Source organism: Anolis sagrei, chromosome 3, assembly GCF_037176765.1.
Source record: "Anolis sagrei isolate rAnoSag1 chromosome 3, rAnoSag1.mat, whole genome shotgun sequence".
NCBI classification, from domain to species: domain Eukaryota; kingdom Metazoa; phylum Chordata; class Lepidosauria; order Squamata; family Dactyloidae; genus Anolis; species Anolis sagrei.
The window spans coordinates 83,934,539-83,958,705 of NC_090023.1; the positions used below are offsets into that span (position 1 = coordinate 83,934,539).

Here is a 24,167-nt window from a genome sequence, read left to right on the forward strand (position 1 = left end):
AGTATTTAAGTTATGAGGCCCCGTCCTTGGGTTCTGAAAGAAGTAGGTCCAGTAGGCCTACACTGTCTGCTTTGTGGCACACTCCCATAGACTATCATTATGTCTGTAATCACTCTGAAATGGAACACTTTCAAATTTAGAATTGAATGAAGTAAGCAAAATCCAACATAAAACATTTGTTTTGGCAAGAAGATTGGCCCCTGGCCAACGGGGCACTGTGCTTAAACTGTGCTTAGACTGGCAACAGAAACCCTTTTGATCAGCTGCTCATAAACTATGGAATAACCTGCTGTAATAAAAATAATAAAAATTAGAAAAACATCAAAAACAACTTAGAAATCTTTAATAAAAGGAGAAGCCATCACAGCGCATGCGTGCAGCTGTGGGGGGTGCGCACATGCATGTAAGAGCTCCTCCATCATCTCACGGTGGAACTTGTGGCGGCAACGGCTGCTGGGCCTCCCGGAGCCAGCCATAGCTCCACCAAAATTCACCATCTGAAACACCAGCCTGACCAACGGAGACAGAGGAGCCTCTTCCTATTCACCCTCAATGCCTCTTCGAGCCTCAACCGAAGGAGCAGAAGCAGGAGGCAGCTTCTCCACTCCATAGCAACTGCGCCTGGGAGACGCTTGGCCAGCCTTTCCCAGGAGCAATTGCATGCAGAGAGGACTCCTCCCCCCCTCCCTGTCTGTTTCGGGGCCTGCCGTCCTCCGTCCCTCCCACCCTCCGTTCCCCCCAAGAGGTCTCCCAGAGGCCCAGCAGCAAGCCCCACTCGCACTTCCAGTGCCGCACGCCTCCCTTCCCGAGCCCTGGCGCCTTCCTGGGCAGGCGGGCTTCTTTCATCTCCTCCCCAGCTTCCCCATTGCCCATGGGGCAGCCAGAGTGCTGTGATCCTTCCTTCCTTCCCTTATCTTCTGTTTTCCCTCCCTTTCCTTTCCTTTCCTTCTTCCCCTTCTGTTTTTCCTAACTCCTTCCCACCCTTCTTTTTCTTTATTTCCTTCCTTCCTTCCCTTCTTCCCCTTATCCTCTGTCTTTCCTTCCTTCCTTTATTTTCTGTTCTTTCCTCCCTCCCTCCCTTTCCTTCCCTTCTTTCCCCTTCTGTCCTACCTTTCCTTTCCATTCTTCCCTTCTTTCTCTTATCTTCTGCCTTCTTTCCTTCCTTCCCTTCCCCTTCTGTTTTTCCTCCCTCCCTCCTTCCCACCCTTCGCCTTCCTCCCTTCCTTCCTTTCCTTCTTCCCCTTATCTTCTGTCTTTCCTTCCTTCCTGCCTTCCTTCCCTCCCTTCTTTCCCCTTCTGTCCTATGTGGGGTGAAAGAGTGAAGCCCCCCCCCCGCCCCCCACAAGCAACTCCCAAATGTCAAGGTCTTCCCCAAACTCTACTGTGTACCAATTTTGCCATATTGAGTTTTCTTCCCAAGTTTGATCCAGATTCATCATTGTTTTGGTTCACAGTGCTTTCCGGATGTAAGTGGACTGCTATTATTATTGTTTATATTATTATTATTATTATTATTATTATTATTATTAACCTGAGGCTGGCTATCTGTCAGGAGTGGTTAGATTGTGCTTCTCCCATATGCTGAAAGGTGCTGGACTGGATGGCCCCTTCAAGTCTCTTTCTATGCTAGCATTCTTTCATTATTATTATTATTATTATTATTATTATTATTATTACGAGGTTGAATGGTCATCTCTCAGGAGTGTTTAGATTGTGCTTTTCCCTTATGCCAAAGGGGGCTGGAGTTCTCTTCCTCTCCATTATCACTATTATCGTTATTATTATTATTAAACTGAGGCTGGCCATCTGTCAGGAGTGGTTAGATTGTGCTTCTCCCATTACCCAAAAGGGGCTGGACTGCAGGTCCCCTGCAGGTCTCTTCCTATCCTAGGATTCCATTATTATTATTATTATTATTATTATTATTATTATTATTATTATTCTGAGATTGAATGGCCATCTCTCAGGAGTGGTTAGATTGTGCTTTTCCCATTTGCCAGAAGGGGCTGGACTGGATGACCCTTGGAGGTCTCTTCCTACCTGAAAAACCTACAACAACCCAGTGATTCCAGCCATGCTCTGTGCATAATGAGTACCTTAAAAACAAAAGAACCAATGAATGAAATCACACCAAATTTGGCAACAAAACATCTCACAACACAAGGAGTGGCCATCACTCACAAAATTATTATTTGTCATTTGAGAGTTGTAGTTCCTGGGATTTATAGTTCACCTACAATCAAAGAGCATTCTGAACTCCACCAATGATGGAATTGAACCAAACTTGGCACACAGGCCTCCCATGACCAACAGAAAACACTAGAGGGTTTTGCTGAGCATTGACCTTGAGTTTGGGAGTTGTAGTTCACCTACATCTAGAGAGCACTGTGAACTCAAACAATGATGGATCTGGACCAAACTTGGCATGGATACTCAATATGCCCCAATATAAACACAGATGGAGTTTGGGGGAAATAGACCTTGACATTTGGGAGTTGTAGTCACTGGGATTCACAGTTCACCTACAATCAAAAAGCATTCTGAACCCCATGAACGACAGAATCCAGGCAGACTTCCCACACAGAACCCCCACAACCAACAGAAAATACTTAAGGCCATCCAATCCAACTCCCTTCATCGGGGCAAGAAAATGTCATCAAACCCCTCCTGACAAAGAGCCACCCAGCCATTGATATAGATAGATAGATAGATAGATAGATAGATAGATAGATAGATAGATAGATATGATTCGCAAACAGAGAGATATAGTATCATAGATTTGAAAGGGACCCTTAAAGAAGGACAATGATATGTTGCATGTTCCATAGTGGGCAAACCAGACACTCTCCACATCAACACTGACAAAGACACAGCAAGAAATACTGTTTACTCACAAGCATAATTATATATATTAGAAACCAACACTTTCTCATTACTTTATTTCCCAGATCAACAGACTGGGCCACAGAAATGTGTGGCAGGGGACAGCTAGTCATGTATATTTAGAGAGGGGGGGGGGTTGGTATTGTTAAAGGCTGCCTGGAGTCTATCAGCTCCACCACCACTATCACCACAATACACACTTATTTTATGTTGTTGTAGTTCCCATCAGCAGGATTTAGATCTGCTTTGGACTTTAGTTTGAACCTGAGAGAAGAAATCAAAAGAACTGAAAGCTTACTTCCCAAACATACTTAACACTCTAGTTATAATTCCTTTAATAATTAGACTAAAACCGGGATCGGATTCACATTCCCTGAAACCAGGGAAACAAAAAGCAAAAAAAAAAAAAAAAAAAAAACCACAAAAAAGACAAAAAACACACAAACACAAATTAAAAATGCAAGTTTTCATCTGAGAAAACACCTCTTTGGGAATATCTAGGTCCTCCAGTGTATATGATAAAATCTAGTCATCACACTTTGCATACGAGGTAGTCAACGTTCAGCAGACTGTCTCCCTGAAGAACCACCAGATTATTAGACAGAACATTTCAATCACTTTTAAGGTGAAATGGATTATTCAAACACAACCACTGTAATTTGACAAAATCACAAGAAACACTTTAGATATAGTGCCACCATAAATCACGATGCCTTTTAAAATGGAAGAAAAGGCATTGATTCCATTCATAGTTTCATTTTCCAAGTGTCCCTAATAAAGTAGTGAGCATTTACATTTTACATAGAGATGAAGCACTTTCCACACTGTACTGGTCAGTACTTCACTTGAGCAATCCTAAGAAAGCCAAGTTAAGAATGCCAAAAACATGTTATGTCCCAACTTCCAAACAGATTTGTCATCGCCTCCACTCTTTTTTCTGTGTCAAAAGGATTTTTAAAGGTTCTTTAATAGAAATTAAAAAGGGTCAGAGAATGACACTATATGCTTTATTTTCCCTTTTTCCCTTCCTATGATTTTACACTTCTGTTTTTTCAGATCACAAACTTGGAAGAATCTTCTAAATTTCTAGTGATGCTTTTTACCAGTCCCACATAAGTCAGCTCAAAAGTTAACCTCACCAAGTTCAACTCAGGCAACTCTGTATAAGATTAAAGGTTTAATCAGCCAATTGTTCAATAATGGTTTTAAAACCATATCTAGAAATCATACAACAATATCATTCGAAAAATACATTTGTTCTGTCACCAAAAGACTCCTTGAAAAATAAATACAATGAGGCAAAGATTGAAAAAGAACAGTAAATTTCCAAGCAAATTCCTGAGAATTGATGTTTCTTGCATTATATGCAGCAGTAGCCTCTTTAAGGGATGGAATACTTAATTAAAAATAACCACTGTTCTCTTTTACTCTCATAGTTCATCTTCTTGATAGACAAAGATATTTAATATAAACAGATTTCTGACATCAGGTCATATACAACCAAAGTATTACTCACACTTAAATAGATCAGTTTAATGCAAAATACAGTGTAGAGTTTGCTATCCTAAGGGATATCACTGAATATGAGATCTATTTATAATTATTCATGCTAGTGATATTCTTTTTAACACAAAGGTGAACTTCTTGAAAGTCTCAGAAACAGGTGGAAATAAAAATGGAAAGAATGTTGTTAAGCCACAAGGAAGGTTAATAATTATTTTGTTGCATAATACTCCCTCTAACCCATTAGCAGATGAAGACCTTTCCTTGTGTGGCAGAGCATCAGCAAAAAAACCCAGAAAAACCAGAATTAATGTCAAAAGTGTATACTGAGAAATCTCCAATTACCTGTAACTGTTAATTCTGTCGTCCTTCTCACAGAAAACAGTCCGTATTTTAATTCACAAGTGTAATTTCCAATGTCATCTTCTCTGACCTCCCTGATAACAAGAATGTCCCTTTTGAACAGAATACTTGGTCTCCAGATTGTGACTTGACATTCCTATGCAAAGATAATTACAGCACCTCAGTGATTATACTCTTACATTCACATTTGATACATTAAAGTGAAAGATTGAAAAGATTTTAAAAAGTGACACAAACTCAGAACAAGGGTTTGTACCTTTAAACAAAGATGATATTTGAGTTCACATTCAGAGCTTTTGGAGTCATTCTGTTTTGAGGTGTTTTTATATCAAAACACAACTCTAATTGCCCCCCCCCCCCGGCAAACATGCATGTTTTTACATATATTAGCAATGAGAAATAACTATGCCATCATGGCTGGAAAATACTAGGGAAAATTCATCCATATTTTTAAATGCATGGAAAGAAGGAGGGTTGTTCAGGATTAATCGAAAGTTGATTTAATTCAGGTTCCATGGAGTTTGATTAATTTGAACAGATTACCTTGTGCCCCACAAAAAAAATATGTGAATCAAGGGGCAAACAGCATGAAACTTGTGGTGAATAAGGTAATATGATTATTGGACTTTTTGATTTCAAAAACATGCTGAACCATCATAATATTAATGCTTGTCCATGTGTGTGTGACACAGAAAAATGTTCAAAATTTATCACCATGGCAATAATTTGGATAACATTCATTGATATCATTTCTCTTTAAAACTGGAGAAATTAGGATCTCAATTAAGACTTTTACATTAAAATGGAGGAAATATCCTGTTTAACGGTTCAATAATCAGCAGTTAAGCCTGTCCCCCTCACCTTTTTTCATTGCAAAAAGAAAGAAAGAACGAAAGAAAAAGAAAGAAAGAAAGAAAGAAAGAAAGAAAGAAAGAAAGAAAGCTGCATAGCAGGCAGAAATCCAGCTGGTAAAGATTTGAAGGTTTGGATGAATTTCATTGAACCATGCCTGCTGTTAAAGCTTAAGGTCCACATGAGGAGAAAGTGGAAGTTCAGCCGGCACAAGGGTTTAACCCATTGCACCACCACATCTCCAAAGTGGCAACATAATTGATCAGGAAAGAAAAGTAGGGAAGCTAAATAAATAATGTTGAGAAAGGACTGAAATTTCCTCCCCAGATCATCTTATTCAATTCACAAATGAAATATTTCAATTACATCATGAAAGGTATCACAGATGTAATGCTATTAAATACATATTTAGGCTCATGTTAAGTCAGCATTTGTTTGGAACCCAAATATGAACATTACAAAAATTCTACTAATTAAAAAAATTAATTATGCAAGCTTATATAGAGTTTTAACAACTATTACAATTTAAATTTTATTTTAGTCTTGTTCTGCTTTTAGTGTTTCCCAACTAAAATATAAAATGAACTAGTTGCATGAATTTGAATGCATTTATTTTTCAGTGCTGCAGGAGGCTTCAAACACTGTAATCTTTAAAACCAGCACACTGCAGGCAATTCATTTGTTTAGAGGACAAACTCTCTTTTCTGGAATATTACTGAACAGTTTCTTTATTTTGCTTGGCATTTCCTCTTGCCCAAGCTTAGCTTTATAATACAAGATTAGAACTGCAAATAGTAGGACATAAGCAGGGGGTGGCATAATCACATCTCTGTAGACTTATAAAACCAAAAGGCAAATTAAGAGCCTTTTGCTCCCTTACAATTTAAGCAGGCTCTCTTGTCCTACAATATCCTTCTAAAATATTTTTTTTTCAAAACCAACCCTCCAAATCATGAGTACCACTGCTCTGTTATATCGGGATAATCCATATTAGGCTGCCATCCTCAAACAGAGTTTCAGAATCATGTAATGCTAACAGGACTGCATTTGACAGCTACTCATATGGAAATGATGCCTAAGACCTGTACTCTTTTCAGGAAAAATCCAAAATGACTGCTATCATTCCAAATTTGTTTCCTCTTTTGTCACTCACTGGGGCATGTAAGTAATAATAATAGAATTGGCAGCACGGATTGAAGACCATATTACATGACCTTATGGCAGAAATAAACTAAGCAGAAGTTTGATCCTTTCTGTGGCAGTTTCTTGTGGTAAGCTAAAATCTTGATCAATTATTGGTGAGCCCCATGCCATCATTTTGTGAGAGTTCTCTGGGACTCCTTCCACACAGCTGAATAAAATCCCACATTTTCTGCTTTGAACTGGGCTATATGGCAGTGTGGACTCAGATAACCAGGTTATCTGGATTATATGGCTGTATGGAAAGTCCCTGGGTTTCCCCATGGATCATGCGGTTCTGGGAAAGGCAAGGGAACAACCTTTAGGAGCATTTTTTTTGTTTTTTTCCCTTTAGGTTTCAGGGCTTGAAGAGACAGCCAACATGTTCAAGCTTCCTGGAAATGGACTGGTGAGTGGGAGGATGGAACATCAGGGATTATAAATCACAACTCCATCCCACTTCTACCAGCCACCCACCTTGGGGCCCTTCCACACAGCCCTATATCCCAGAATATCAAGGCAGAAAACCCCACATTATCTGAATGTGAACTCAGATAACCCAGTTCAAAGCAGATATTGTGGGATTTTCTGCCTTGATATTCTGGGATATAGGGCTGTGTGAAAGATGCCCCTGGTCATCTTTTGGGTCATCCAAGTAGGAAATTGTTCTTCTCCCATGTCCTTCACAAGAAGGAAGGCATTTTACCTTCAGGGTTTATCATGGTATATAACAATACTCCTTAAATTGTTTGTCAGGTACCAGTCACTGCAGAGTTTTAGAGAAAACAAACACACCTTTGCCAATGGGCACAAATTTGGTGCTGGTCCTTGACATACAGGAAAAAATAGCATCTGTCTCCTACATCATTTAGTTTAAGATCAGGGGAGTACACCAAAATGTCCTGTGCAAAGCATGCAGCAGAAAATCGGTATTCAACAATAAGCTTTTAAATCAACCAATACGCCATTTTCCTGTTTCAAGGGGAACAAAGTCATGACATGAAGGTCATTTTGAACTGGAATTAATCTGAGCCCAAATAAAAGGGCTGTAGGGTGCATGTGTGTGAACAGTGAGAAACTCATACTTAAATCAGTCCAGATGAAGCTACTTTTGTTGAATCTGTGTCCATACACAATTGTTCTCAAAATAAGGACAGTTAATATGGAGAAGTGCTAATAAAATGACAATACGTGTTGAATAATACCTGAAGAGGGCGCTACTATTATCAATGTACATGATCACTGTGAATGTGCAGCTTTAGCTTCAGGTTATATTTCAGCAAAATATAAACCAAGTGGTTTAACCTACTGGGCCCCCTGGTGGCACAGTGGGTTAAACCACTGAGCAGCTGAACTTGCTGACCGAAAGGTTGGTGGTTCAAATCCGGGAAGCAGGGTGAGCTCCCACTGTTAGGTCTAGCTTCTGCCAACCTAGCAGTTTAAAAACATGTAAATGTGAGCAGATCAATAGGTACCGCTCCTGCAGGAAGGTAACGGCGTTCCATGCAGCCATGCTGGCCATGAGACCTTAGAGGTGTCTACAAACAATGCCAGCTCTTCAGCTTAGAAACACCTCTGCCAGAGTCAGACATGACTAGACTTACTGTCAGGGAAACCCTTACCTTTACCTTATTAGCCAAGCAGCTGGTAGTATTAGGCTACAAGTATGTAAGGTGGAGAGAACATTATTTTCAATTACTGCCTTAACAAAAGGCCCTTCCACACAGACATAAAACCCAGTTTATCAAGACAGAAAATCCCACAATATTCTTTGAACTGGGTTATCTGAGTCCACACTGCCATATATTCAGTTCAAAGCAGAAAATGTGGGATTTTATTCAGCTGTGTGGAAGGGGCCAAAAGTATAAAATCCCACATTAACTGCTTTGAACTGGGTTACATTGCAGTGTGGGCTCAGATAATCCTGTTCAAATAAAATATTGTGGATTATCTGCTTTGATATTTTTGGCTAGCTGGCTGTGTGGAAGGGCCCAAAGATTCTGGTGTGCTACAACATTTCCCCAGCAAGTATCATCTGATCTTTCTCTTTCTATTTCATTTAGCCTTTTCCTTATTAGTGTTCCCTAAATCTCACCAAGCTGTATATAGCATTCAGGTGAAAAATCCAGATTGCTGAAAAAGCAGCAGAACATAATATATAACATTTTGTTAGAAGCAACCCGGGCTTTTCGTATTTCTTACCTTATACCACAGAATTTCAGGCTCTCTATATGGTATTAAAAAATCCTGTATGTCAGGGCATGAGATTTCCTTGCTTTTGCTAAGTTCAGCTCTTTCAAAATATTTCATTTTTGAATTGTAGCAGAGGCCGGTGTCATTTTCCCCCACTGTCAGCGAAATGGATACTTTCATACAGTAAGTAGAGTTTCTGTAATACAAAGGAAAAACAAATAAACAATGTTGTATTCACTTTTAAATACCCCCATATACTGGTTATAATTGCTTTTGGGAATTTTCTGTAGAATCTTCTTTACTTACTTTACTTGTGTACTTGGCAGTAAAAATTGTTTTTATTCCTTCTCATTATAAGCTAGTAATATTTCATTTCATTAAATTCTTTTATTTCTGTACTTTGGGTGGGAGAACAAATTCCTAAAAGGATTTTGTCAATATTGAAAAGCTACATGCAAGAAACAGCAAAAGCTATAAGTATCCTGCTGACAAGCACTTTTACAGCAGCTTTTTGGTTGAACAAATCAGTTTAGAGCAAAGCATTCCAACTTCAGAACTAAAGCATTATATCATGTACTGGAGTCCTAACCAAGCCGCCTCATTTCTAAAAATATAGCCTGCAAGAAAACATGGTTCAAACCAGTCTTGAGCTTTTCATATTTTGAATACAAACTTGTACTTCCATTAGACACATCCTCTCACCACAAACAAAATAGGATCCTATGCATATTGATTTTGAAGAATGTTCTATTGAATTCAGTTGAACCTTGTCCCAAGTATGCAAGACTGCAGCTTAAAATGCCAAAAATAAAAAAGGAACAACATAAAATAATTCAGAATTTAGATATTCTTCAGCTTTTTGTCATACACAACACACTTGTCCTGAGATTCTGTTTCAAGGTATTCACAGTAATACAGTGACAAGCTGGGAAAGTGTACTTGCTTTCTTCTGTTCCATATACTCGATTCTTAAAGTTAAAAAATACATGCTAGAACATTTTTATTTCCATTTTGGCTTTCTGTGTGGGTGGTCTAACAGCATGTTAAGGTTGATCAGCTTCTAGAAGTACTCTGTTACAGAAGAAGATTCATTCCCCTACTGTTCTGCAAATGTCTTTTGACCTCCCATTTGAGAGAAGTGAATACACGTAAAGCTTTATTTTTATTCTTGTCCTCTCGAAAACCACAGGCAGTTGTGATTTATGTCTGCTTTGTATAGGGAAATGGCCCTGACATGTTCAGATAGATAACACTATGTTACAAAATGTGAAAAAATTCTGTTCCTGATTTCAAAGTGTTATTTCCTGTTTAATTGTGTGGTTCTTACTTGAAAGTAAGAAACTTCATTTTTGTGACTGCCACAAACTATCTTGAATTGGTTGAGACTCTATCAGATATTCATTGAAAAACTATAGCAAAATGTGCTGCAGGATGTGCTGCAAAAACAAAGCTTTTTCCGTTTTCCATGTTTTAATGATAGAATCAATGAGGAAATGACATTTATAACCCAAGGACAAAATCATATTACACAGTGTAATGTGTTACCTTTGTACTGTTTGTTATTTAAATGGTAAATAGAAAGAGGAATTTGCTAAATTTCATCTTCTTAAATAAGCAACACTTAATCTGAAATAAAAAATTAAGGAGATGCAAAACAACACACATACAGTTGGAAATAGTATATTTTAAAAAAAAACTCACTGGAAATTCTAAATCATGTCATGAAATCCACTAACCCGAACCCAAAACCTAGTTTTTCAGTGTATAAAAAAATTGAGAGCAGGAAACTGAAAGCAACATGTGGAGTGATTGCGGGGATATGGTATATGCTGAAGCAGTTGGAGTAAGAAACTGGATACACAGCTTGGCCAGAAGGCAAAAAACAAAAAAACAAAAAAACCCAAACAAAAAAAACAGCATTCCCATGGGAACCTTTGCTTTCATCTTCTTGTTCTGCTTCATTCCACTGTTGATTCCCATCAGTCAGGTTGATCAACATATCTTGCCATATGTGGTAGGGGAAAAAATCATTTGATTGGATTGATCCACAATCACATATCTGTATGATCACATTACCATCTTGGAATTGGTTCCCGGGGTGCCTGCATAGGCACTCCACAGGGAACCGAGTCTCCTTAATCCACATCCTGATGCAGTTTAAATGACTGTGTAAAAGCAACCTATGAGTACTATCTTTCTGATAGTGTTGTTGTTATTCATTCGTTCAGTCGTCTCCGACTCTTCGTGACCTCATGGACCAGCCCACGCCAGAGCTCCCTGTCGGCCGTCACCACCCCCAGCTCCTTCAAGGTCAGTCCAGTCACTTCAAGGATGCCATCCATCCATCTTGCCCTTGGTCGGCCCCTCTTCCTTTTGCCTTCCACTTTTCCCCAGCATAATTGTCTTCTCTAGGCTTTCCTGTCTCCTCATGATGTGGCCAAAGTACTTCAACTTTCTCTCTAGTATCCTTCCCTCCAATGAGCAGCCGGGCTTTATTTCCTGGAGGATGGACTGGTTGGATCTTCTCGCAGTCCAAGGCACTCTCAGAACTTTTCTCCAACACCACAGCTCAAAAGCATCTATCTTCCTTCGCTCAGCCTTCCCTAAGGTCCAGCTCTCACATCCATAGGTTACTACAGGGAATACCATGGCTTTGACTAGGCGGATCTTTGTTGCCAGTCTGATGTCTCTACTCTTTACTATTTTATCGAGACTGGACATTGCTCTCCTCCAAAGAAGTAAGCGTCTTCTGATTTCCTGGCTACAGTCTGCATCTGCAGTAATCTTTGCACCTAGAAATACAAAGTCTGTCACGGCCTCCACATTTTCTCCCTCTATTTCCCAGTTGTCAATCATTCTTGTTGCCATAATCTTGGTTCTTTTGATGTTTAGCTGCAACCCAGCTTTTGCGCTTTCTTCTTTCACCTTGATTAGAAGGTTCCTCAGCTCCTCCTCGCTTTCGGCCATCAGAGTGGTGTCATCTGCATATCTGAGGTTGTTAATGTTTCTTCCAGCAATTTTCACCCCAGCTTTGCATTCATCAAGCCCCGCACATCCTCGCATGATGTGTTCTGCATACACATTAAAAAGGTTGGGTGAGAGTATGCAGTCTTGCCGTACGCCTTTCCCAATCTTGAACCAGTCTGTTGTTCCGTGGTCAGTTCTTACTGTTGCTACTTGGTCCATGTACAGATTCCTCAGGAGAGAGACAAGGTGGCTTGGTATGCCCATCCCACCAAGAACTTGCCACAATTTATTATGATCCACACAGTCAAAGGCTTTAGAGTAGTCAATGAAGCAGAAATAGATGTTTTTCTGAAACTCCCTGCCTTTCTCCATTATCCAGCGGATATTGGCAATCTGGTCTCTGGTTCCTCTGCCTTTTCTAAACCCAGCTTGAACATCTGGCAACTCTCGCTCTATGTATTGCTGGAGTCTTCCTTGCAGGATCTTGAGCATTACCTTACTGGCATGAGAAATAAGGGCCACTGTACGGAAGTTTGAGCAGTCTTTCGCATTTCCCTTTTTCGGTATGGGGATATAAGTTGATTTTTTCCAGTCTGATGGCCATTCTTGTGTTTTCCATATTTGCTGGCATATGGCATGCATCACCTTGACAGCATCATCTTTTAAGATTTTAAACAGTTCAGCTGGGATACCGTCGTCTCCTGCTGCCTTGTTGTTAGCAATGCTTCTCAAGGCCCATTCAACCTCACTCCTCAGGATATCTGGTTCTAATTCATTCACCACACCGTCAAAGCTATCCTCGATATTATTATCCTTCCTATACATATCTTCTGTATAGTCTCGCCACCTTCTCTTGATCTCTTCAGCTTCTGTTAGGTCCCTGACATCTTTGTTTCTTATCATACCAATTTTTGCCTGAAATTTACCTCCAATGCTTCTAATTTTCTGGAAGAGGTCTCTTGTCCTTCCTATTCTGTTGTCTTCTTCCACTTCCATGCATTGCTTATTTAAAAATAGTTCCTTATCTCTTCTGGCTAACCTCTGGAATTGCGCATTTAACTGGGCATATCTCTCCTTATCCCTGATTCCTTTTGCTTTCCTCCTTTCTTGGGCTACTTCCAGTGTCTCAGCAGACAACCATTTTGCCTCCTTGGTTTTCTTTTTCTTTGTGACGTACTTTGTTGCCGCCTCCTGAACAATGTCTCGGACTTCTGTCCATAGTTCTTCTGGGACTCTGTTTACTAAATCTAGTCCATAAAATCTATTCTTCACTTCCACTGTATATTCGCTAGGAATGTTAGTGAGATCATATCTAACTGGTCTGTGTATTTTCCCTGATCTCTTTAGTTTTATTGTAAATTGAGAAATAAGAAGTTCGTGATCTGAGCTACGGTCAGCCCCAGGTCTTGTTTTCACCGACTGGATGGATGTCCGCCACCTTTGGCTGCAAAGGATGTAGTCAATCTGATTTCGGTGTTGACCATCTGGTGAGGTCCATGTATAAAGCCATCTTTTAGGTTGTTGGAAAGAGAGTGTTTGTTATACACAGCGAGTTTTCCTGGCAAAATTCTATCAGCCTGCGTCTCGCTTCATTTTGTTCTCCCAGACCATGCTTGCCTGTGATTCCAGTCTCCTGTAATGAAAATAATGTCTTTTAATATTTTAAACAGTTCAGCTGGGATACCGTCGTCTCCTGCTGCCTTGTTGTTAGCAATGCTTCTCAAGGCCCATTCAACTTCACTCCTCAGGATATCTGGTTCTAATTCATTCACCACACCGTCAAAGCTATCCTCGATATTATTATCCTTCCTATACAGATCTTCTGTATAGTCTCGCCACCTTCTCTTGATCTCTTCAGCTTCTGTTAGGTCCCTGCCATCTTTGTTTCTTTTGATGTATCATCCAGTAGGTCCTGCAGATCCTCATAGAACTGATCTACTTCTGCTTCTTCAGCAGCTGTGGTTGGGGCGTATATTTGGATCACTGTGGTGTTGAAAGGCTTTCCTTGCACTCGAATTGAGATCATTCTGTCATTTTTTGGGTTGTATCCAAGCACTGCTTTAGCGAATTTCTTATTAATTATGAAGGCTACTCTATTTCTTCTATGTTCCTCTTGTCCGCAGTAGTAGATCTGGTGGTCATCTGATGTGAAGTGGCCCATTCCAGTCCATTTCAGTTCGCTGACCCCCAGAATGTCTATCTTTAGTCTTGACATCTCACCAATAACAACATCCAATTTGCCCTGGCTCATAGATCTTACACTCCAGGTTCCTATGGTGTGTTGATCTTTAGAGCATCGGATTCGTCGTTCACCTCCAGTACCGTCGGCCGCTAGCCTTCTTTTCAACTTTGAGCTAGCTGTGTCATCACATCTGGGGCTAGTTGAACTTATCCTCTGCTCCTCCCCAGTAGCATTTTGGCCATCTTCCAACCTGGGAGTCCCATCTTCCAATGGCATACCGACATATCTCTGGTTGTACTGGTCCATTTAGTTTTCTTGGCAAGGATACTGGGGTGGTTTGCCTTCCCCAGGGATCACACTTGGTCTGACCTCTCTGCCACGACCATCCCGTCTTGGGTGGCCCTTCACGGTTTCGCTCATGACATCATTGAGGTGCTCAAGCTCCAGCGCCACAACAAGGCGGTGATTCTTTGCTGGAGTCTGATAGTGTGCATGTATTTATTTATTTACTTTGAACCTTGTTTTTTCTATGTTGTACACCGCTGTGAGTCGCCCCCGGGCTGAGAACAGCAGTATATAAGCAAAGTAAGTAAATAAATAAATACTGATAGTGTGCATGTATTTATTTATTTATTTACTTTGCTTATATACCGCTGTTCTCAGCCAGGGGCGACTCACAGCGGTGTACAACATAGAAAAAACAAGGTTCAAAATTCAAGACACAATCTAAAATATCAATCTAGCAATAACCAAAAACATCATCATCAAAAACATCAACAATATCAATAACACAAAAGCCATTCTACGTCGTCTCATCGTTTAAACCACAATCCAGTATCATTTTCCATTGTTCCATTCCTGTCATCATTACCAATTATTGCACTTCTTGTTCGAACGCCTTCTTGAACAGCCAAGTCTTTAATTTCCTGCGGAATATCATCAGGGAAGGAGCCAGTCTGATGTGCACGGGAAGGGTGTTCCACAGCCGAGGAGCCACCACCGAGAAGGCCCTGTCTCTCATCCCCACCAGGCGTGCCTGTGAGGCAGGCGGGATCGAGAGCAGGGCCTCCCCGGACAATCTCAAAGTCCTGGTGGGCTCGTAGGTCAAGATGCAGTCAGATAGGTATCTTGGGCCGGAACCGTTTAGGGCTTTATAGGCCAACGCCAGCACCTTGAATTGAGCCCGGTAGCAAATCGCCAACCAGTGGAGCGGGTACAACAAGGGCGTTGTATGCTCCCTGCATCCCGCTCCTTTAGTAACATGGCTGCTGCACGTTGGACCAATTGAAGCTTCGGGGCCATCTTCAAGGGCAACCCCACGTAGAGAGCATTACAGTAGTCTAAACGGGATGTAACCAGAGTGTGGACTACCGTGGCCAAGTCAGACTTCCCGAGGTACGGGCACAGCTGGCGCACGAGCCCAAGCTGTGCAAATGCTCCCCTGGTCACCGCCGAGACCCGGGGCTCCAGGCTCAGCGATGAGTCCAGGATCACACCCAAGCTGCGAACCTGCACCTTCAAGGGGAGTGCGACCTCATCCAGCACAGGCCTTGTGACTGACCAGGAGTACCTCTGTCTTGTCTGGATTCAATTTCAATTTGTTCGCTCTCATCCAGACTGTTACAGCGGCCAGGCACCAGTTCAGGACCTTGACAGCCTCCTTAGTAGCAGGTGGAAAGGAGTGACAGACTTGGACATCATCTGCGTACAGATGACACCATACCCCGAAACTCCGGATGATCTCTCCCAGCGGCTTCATGTAGATATTAAACAGCATGGGGGACAGTATTGAGCCCTGTGGAACCCCACAAGACAAAGGTTGTGGAGTTGAACAGGTGTCTCCCAATAACACCTTCTGGGAACGGCCCTCCAGGAATGACCGGAGCCACCGTAAAACAGTGCCCCCGAGACCCATGCCTGCAAGGCGCCCCAGAAGGATACTGTGGTCGACGGTATCGGAGGCCGCTGAGAGGTCCAGCAGCACCAACAGGGACACACTCCCCCTGTCGAGCTCCCGGCGCAGATCATCCACTAAGGTGACCAAGACTGTCTCAGTTCCATGTCCCGTTCTGAAACCAGACTGTGCCGAATCCAGATAATCTGTGTCTCCCAAGAATACCTGGAGTTGTGAGGCCACCACGCGTTCCAGGACTTTGCCCAAAAAGGGGAGATTGGAAACTGGTCGGAAGTTGTCAAATTTAGTGGGGTCCAGTGATGGTTTTTTCAACAGCGTTTTTATTATAGCTTGTTTTAAGCTCGCTGGAATCTTGCCTTCCCGAAGGGAGGCGTTAACCACCATCTCAACCCACTCAGCCAATCCCCCTCTGGCCTCCTTTAGAAGCCAGGATGGGCAGGGGTCTAGGATGGACGTGGTAGGCCTCATTCCTCCAAGTATCTTGTCCACATCCTTGGGCTTCACCAATTGAAATGAATCCATCAAAATAGGACAAGCAGGTGCTCGTGTTACATCCTCAGAGACTTCACTTAATATGGTGTCCAGACCAGAACGGATCAAAGCGACTTTGTCTGCAAAGAACTGAGCAAAAGCTTCACAGCGAGAGGCCGAATTGTCAGGGTTCCCACCTAGAGTGGCAGGATTTAAAAGGCCTCTGACAATCCGGAACAGCTCAGTCGGACGGTTCTTTGCAGACGCAATAGTGGCTGCAAAGAAGGTTTTCTTTGAGGCTTTTATTGTCACAGCATATGCCCTTAAAAAGGACACAAACCGTGTTCGATTTGGCTGCTCGGATCCAAACGCCACACACTCTCTAGTTCCCTCTTCCTTCGCTTCATCGCTGCCAGCTCCTCAGTGAACCAAGGAGCTGGTTTAGCTCGGCTACTTGAGAGGGGACGTTCCGGAGCGATCGTGTCAATTGCCCTGGTCATCTCCCCATTCCAGAGAGCGACCAGGGCATCAACAGGATCACCTACCGAGGTGGCGGGAAACTCCCCAAGAGCCACCAGGAATCCATCCAGATCCATAAGCCTCCTGGGGTGGACCAACTTAATGGGTCCTCCACGTCTGCAGAGGTTAGGGGGTGCAGTGAGCCTAAATCTGACCAGGAAGTGGTCGGTCCATGGCAACGGAGAGATGGTTAACTCCTCAACACCGCCACCTTGCTCCCATCCCTGGCAGAAAACCAAGTCCAATGTTTGTCCAGCACAGTGGGTGGGGCCAGATACTTGGGACAGCCCCATGGTTGCCATGGCAGACATGAAGTCCTGAGCCACTCCTGTGAGGGCCGCCTCGGCATGGACATTGAAGTCTCCCAGCACAAGGAGCCGTTGAGACTCCAATGCCAGGCTCGAGACCATCCCCGCTAGCTCAGGTAGGGAGACTGTAGTGCAGCGAGGTGGACGGTACACTAGCAGAATCCCTATTCTGTCCTGGTCACCCACCCTCAGGTGGACACATTCAAAATTTGTTGACTGCGGGATGGGGCTTTACGCGGGATGTATGTTAAGTAAAGTAACCAAGTAAAGTAAGAAAAGGAAGTCCCAACTTTATAAATCTTTGCTTAATAAAAAAGAAACAATTATAAGCACAACATTAAAAAAAATCAAATTCCAAAACTGATTCTCATTCAAGTGGATCCTTTGGAGTTATGATTCTTCTCTTTCAAACTTTCAAGTGTTGTATGAAAATGAACAAATGCATAAGAATGTTTTTTAAACTTGGCATTCTGCTTTTTTTTCTCACAGAAATAATCTTTCAAAAAACACAAATCCCATGACAAATACTTAACAGAACTGGACTTACATTCACTTGTCATATAAATGAGATGACATCATTTTGCTTTGACTGCAAATTTCCCTTGCATTTTTAAGATTTGTAAATGAATGTCCATTAATGAATGTTGCCAAAGAGACAAACTGTGCAAGCAAATGGCTTAAAATGCTATCGCACATGTTTCGTATACTATAATGTCAAAAGTGTCATGTCAGTACTTCTGTGAATTATTATTATATAATAATAAAACTTTATTTTTTACCTGTCCTCTCTCCCCAAGCAGATTTAGGCTGGTTTATAGTCCTATAGACAATTGTTGAGTGATACACTTTAGTTTTTTTGGGAAACAATTTTGTGGAAGTCTAGCTTTTTATAAACAATAAAAAATCTTATTAAATGGAAATCATTGCTGAAGTCACACTATAAAGCAATGACAGAGGCCCATGAGGCAATTCCATTTCAGCAAGCCAAAATTTGAAGAAAATACTTTTTTTAACAACTGAAGTAGTATATATGGGGAAAGGATAATGCACTTGAATTTTGTGCACAAACAGATGAATTTACCAATTCACTTTGTCCCATATACATTTTTCCACATTTCAAGTCTTTCAACCCCAGTTAGCAATTTCTTATCAAGAATACCAAGATGAATAAAATTCTTCAACATTTACCCTGACCAAATTCAATTGATGCAATCATTCTGAATAGGAACCTGCTATACCTATCTTCCACAGAGTTCTTAAAAATGAGGATCTACCATAAACTGTCAGCCCAAACACATTTTATGTATATAATGTGACTGAGTATATATGGATTCAAGGCCAGAGTTTGGGGTTTGCAGAGAAAGGGTGTTTGCCTACTAACCCCCGAAATAATGAGACCACACAACAATATTTGGATTTGAAATATGGGCAACTTTTATTAATTGTTACCTGTTTAACTTTGACTGGATCTCAATTTTATGGATCTTTAACTTGGTGGCAATGCCGAGGTAGCATCTCTGTCCGGCCGACCTCTGGGCTAGTTAGGGTGAAACACCCGGGTCCCCTGGACACCCAATCGATGTAACCTCTGAAGGAAATGTGTCGGATAAGTCCCTCTCAGAGTATTCGAGACCATAGTCTCTCTATTTTAGGCCATTATAATTCCCTTAACCTCATCAAATTGAACCTTAGGTGAGTGTTTTAGTTAATTGCCTTCACCCCTGAAGGGTGTGTCTTGGGCGTACACCAAATTATTAGCTTTTCTGAATTATTTATCGCCACAGATTGGGGGCAGATATCTATTTTGCCCCCATCCCCCACCAAGTCCTCACCCGGGCTCTAAAAACCATCCCATAATCACCACATGTGTTGGTCCACTCAGAGATATGTATACCATCTGTCCCCAAAAATTGGATCTTGGAACAAGTCACAACAATATATAGCCAGCGAGCCCCTTTATCTTGGGTCAGCGCCATGTCTCTGGCTCTCTTTTTTTTATTTTAGCCAGCTTCCGAACATTACCGTCAATTATGCCACCCACAACATGGAATCAGTGATGACCAGGACATCTGAGGGGGATTCACCCCTAGACCGAATAACAAGGGATTACACCCTACTGACATGTCTCTTTGGGTCAGCGCCACATCCCTGGCTCCCTTTTTGATTTTAGCCAGCTTCCAGACATCACCATCAATCATGCCACCCATGACATGGAATCAGTGATGACCATGACATCTGAGGGGGATTCACCCCTAGACTGAATAACAAGGGATTGCACCCTAGTAGCATGCCTCTTTGGGTCAGTGCCCTATCCCTGGCTCTCTTTTTGATTTTAGCCAGCTTCCAGACATCACCATCAATCATGCCACCCACGACATGGAATCAGTGATGACCGGGACATCTGAGGGGGATTAACCCCTAGACTGAATAACAAGGGATTACACCCTACTCACATGCCTTGTGCATGTCATCATTCAGCTTGGCAAGGAAACCAAGCCCGAAAATGGTGGTCATAGGGATTCTTTTTTACTTGCCGCTCCACCCTGTGGGCATAGCTTTAGCACTATACCAAAAACGGGGAGGGGAACTACATGTATGGCCCAAAATGGTCATAATGGGGACTCTAGTGAGCTTGATGCTCTTTCCTGTGGGCATAGCAGTGGTATTATACAAAAACTGAGGGGACTTGCATACATGACCAGCGTAACTGTTTTGAAATGAATTAGTCGTTAGGAGAAAATGACATGAATATCGACCCATGAATGGGTTTACTTGTGCCTTTCTCAGGGTTGAATCATATTCACCACCGATCAAACAGCTTTTAAGGCAGGCCCCGATGGATATAAATATATCTTAAGTTGTGTATCACAAGCCCATAAAGAAAAGCCTTAATAACCATTGTCTAGAAATTAATATTTGTTGGCTGGCAAACATCATGGTAAGAAAAACAAAACCATCCCAACATCAGCCTCTTGAATCTCCTTATTCAATTGAGACAATGAAAGAGGCCCAAAATGGGCCTCCTGGGGACTTTCATATATGACCAGTACAACTTGTTTGTGAAACGACTTAGGCATTAGAAGAAAATGACATGAATATCGACCCATGAATGGGTTTTACTTAAGCTTTTCTCGGGGTTGAAACATATTCAGCTGATCAAATAACTTTTAAGGGGACCCCGATGGATCTCAGTATGTCTTAAGTTGTATCATAAACCCATAAAGAAAGACCTTAATAACCATTGTCTAGAAATTCATATTAGTTGGCTGGGAAACATCATGTGTATATTTATATAACCTTAATGTTGGCATTGTAATTCGTGTAGTTAATTGTAACAACTCCCTCCTTTAAGCAGGTATTGTAGGAGTGGCTGAAATAGTAAAACTTGACTAGTCACGTTGACTGACTGTGTCTTTGTGTGTAATTAATAAATTATTGTTGTTAATCGAAGAGACATAAGTAGGCAATATACCCAAAACCTTATAAATGTGTTTGTAATGAACAGAAAATGCAGTTGGTAAGACTGATAATGACATGTTGTGGTTGGTTTATTAACAACTTAAAATGAAACATGGTGGGTAATTAGTGTGATTCAGCATGGATTTCAATTTGTGGCTATTGAATAGTCAGGTTCAGGGCATATCTAACCGTTATGTCTAGCGGTAAACTAAAGGATCTTTTTATGTAGTGGATATGCATTAAACTGATAACAGGCTGCTAGACATGCTAGCACCCATAGCTTTTGTATAGGAAAACGTCTGTTGGGCCCAAGATGGCCGCCTGGGCCCAACAGCTGAAATGGCCGACAGCCACATGGAACAGGCACACCCTCAGAGGCAGTGGGCATAAAGAGGCCACGGGGGGGGGGTAGCAAAGAAGGCTGCCAAGGGGTGGGCATCACTGCTTCATCTGAAAGGCTTATACTCCATCCATTCCAGAATAGTCGGTGACAGGATGGGTCTCCAGAGGCCCTTCACAGAGGCCAGTCCCAACCGGGGACATCCCAAGAGGCGAGGGGGGGGGAATTGTATGTAGCCCACCACGCGCCAATTTGGGCAAAAGGCCATCATGGCCAATCCACCAGGTGGCAAAAAGAGAAAGGGCAGGGGAGTGGCCAAACAATGGCACCAAGAGAACATCCCAAGCTTCAACGCAGCAAGCACGCCGTGCACCTTGTGTACGTCCTGCAATGCACCGGTTCACGAATAAGAGCGACACGCACATAGGAGCGCCAAAAAAAGACCGTTGCCGCCTTTGAAGTGCCACAGCGAGCCAGCCGGGCCTGCCCGGCTACAGACCATGAGCCGGGCTGCAGTCACTGCATGTGCGCTTCAAAGACGCGCACCAGCTTGGGAGCGGCAAACTGAGGCCATGGCGTGTAGAGGTGGCAGGCCTCAATGCAAGCCCCACCACCCTCCAGGTCACTGTGGCGTTAGCTGCGAGGAGCAGGACAGGGCCCGGAAGGTGGCTCCGACACCCTCCACAGCGATCCAAGTTGGGGCCGAAGCAGACGAGGGGCCGAAGCGGACGAGGGAGGAAGGTAAGGGGGAGAGCCCCACTAGCCCACTGCCCAGGGGAGTCGCCTGGGAAAAGATTGTGTTTCAGGGCCAAGGAGGGGAGTGGGCAAGGCCGATGCCACCCCCAAGGGCCCAGAGACAGATCTCGACATGTCCTCCCTTGTCGACGCTCAGCTTCAGAATGAAGAAGGGGGCGGGCCAGTGCTGAGAGCCTGGGTCCGCCCCCTGGGAAGAGGCAAACTGCTCCACCATCTCCACGCATGGAGTGGTGTTAGGGTTAGAAGTAAAGGCCTAAGTCTGGCCAGAAGTTTGCTAGTAAGGTAGCTGAAGCACACTTGCAACTAATAGGAGATTAGCGAGTTAGTAGCAGGATAGTATCAGGCTAGCTCTATCTGGGCTACTGGAGAATCTCTGGCAGAGACACTGTCCTGTTAGGTTTCTTGTTTTGTTTGGAGGGAGAGAAGATTCTTTTATGTAACAAAGATAGATTCGTGTAACCATCACTCTTTTAAGACACATCTTTCTGAAACAGCCAAGATATTAACTGCAATTGTTCCTGTTCTAAATAATAAACTTTGTTTATTATTGTTCATCACAACCTGACTCAAGTGTGCCTCTATGCTTGAAGATTTCAAAAGTAACTTTAAGCAGGGTTGAAGAAACTAATGGTGGCAGCATACCTTTGAAGAAACAAAGGTAAGGATAAGGATAACTACTTAGTTATAGCTGCAAGAATTGTCTTTGCTAAAATTTGGAGACAGAAAGAAATTCCAAAAAAAGAAGATTGGTTAATGAAAGTTATAGAGATAATGAACATGGACCAACTCACCTACTGGATCACTCCTAATAAAGGAATCCCCAAAAAACATACAAACTGGGAGTTGGGAAAAATATATCTGAAGGACCTAAATTTTGATATAATTTTATGAGAACATTATGACCTGCAGAAGACTTGAAGACACAGGGATGTTTAGTTAAGTACGACATGGATCATTTCAATGTATTTCAACAATTTCATTGTTTATACAACCACTATCGAATAGAAAGGAAGTCATCACCCCCCTTTTTTTCTCCCCTTAAATTCCCTCCTTAGTGTAGGATACTTATACCACTTCCTCAGAGACTGGTTTTTTCTCCAATATCTCTTTCCATTTTCAAAACCTTTTTCTTGAAAATTGTTCTCACTCTTTCAATGTACCACCCTACTCTACCTCTTATTTGTTCCCCCACTTTAAATGTTAGTTGAAATCTGAAACATAATAAAAATCTATATTTAAAAAAAAGAAACAGCTTTTAAAAGGGAACCTCAGTAACATAAGCCTTAGGGCAGACACAATCACACTCTTTTACTTCATTCAAACCAAAGGCTTAACAGCACAGTTAAGAGTGTGTGCCGGTATACTTTCAAAAGGGTTTTGTATTCGGCTAGGTAGGGAATTGCCAGCTTTCTGTATATCATATCAGCTTTTTGATTTTTGGGATTTTTATTCTCAAATAAATATTTCCCAGAATAAGTTCCCTCTTCTCTATACTAGCCTTCTAGTATCTGAGCTTTGAGCAGCCATGTTGATGAGGAATTACTCTGAGGCGCAAGGGGAGGCTGGGGGCTCAAGTAAGGGGTGATCAACTGTCTCATCTGCTCCCGTATCAAATTTGGTCCCCCAAATTTGATTAACCGCCGCCACCAAGAAAAATTTAAATTGGGAGCAATTAATGAAGTTGCCCTTAGTTTATTCGACTTCTATTGTCTGGTCTCTTTATTCCTCTGATTTGTCAGCAACATGTAATATGTGGTTTTACACTACCATGGTATCAGAGAAAGTATAACATGATGAATCTCTTCACAAACGTAGACAAGACCTCAGTGACTCCAGAATGGGTCATGTAAGGATATGAAGTTGGACCTACTTGACATTACTTGAATCAATCCTATGCAATCCTGGGATCTGTAGTATAGGAAAGTATTTAGGATATTCTATTGACTAGCAGGAAGAAACATTAACAACCTTAGATATGCAGATGACACCACTTTGATAGCTGAAAGCAAGGAGGATCTGAGTAGCCTTCTAATCAAGATGAAAGAAGAAAGCGCAAAAGCTGGATTGCAGTTAAACATTAAAAAAAAACAAAGATTATGGCAACAAGAATGATTGACAACTGGGAAATAGAGGGAAAAAACATGGAGGGAGTGCCAGACTTTGTATTTCTAGGTGAAAAGATTACTGCAGATGCAGACTGCAGCCAGGAAATCAGGAGATGCTTACTTCTTGGGAAGAGAACAATGTCCAATCTCGATAAAATAGTGAAGAGTAGAG

General features: G+C 42.0%; 1 protein-coding gene across 4 annotated transcripts in view; it reads right to left on the reverse strand.

Moving 5' to 3' along the window:
- IL1RAPL1 (interleukin 1 receptor accessory protein like 1) overlaps positions 1-24,167 on the reverse strand; it is a 989,733-nt gene that overhangs the window by 423,139 nt on the left and 542,427 nt on the right. For all 4 annotated transcript variants that reach the window (XM_067466766.1, XM_067466768.1, XM_060770127.2 and 1 more), the window contains 2 exons: positions 8,983-9,169; positions 4,732-4,885 (listed from right to left, as the gene is read on the reverse strand). In XM_067466766.1, coding sequence (XP_067322867.1) covers positions 4,732-4,885; positions 8,983-9,169 — 341 coding nt within the window. The remainder of the gene's footprint in view (positions 1-4,731; positions 4,886-8,982; positions 9,170-24,167) is intronic.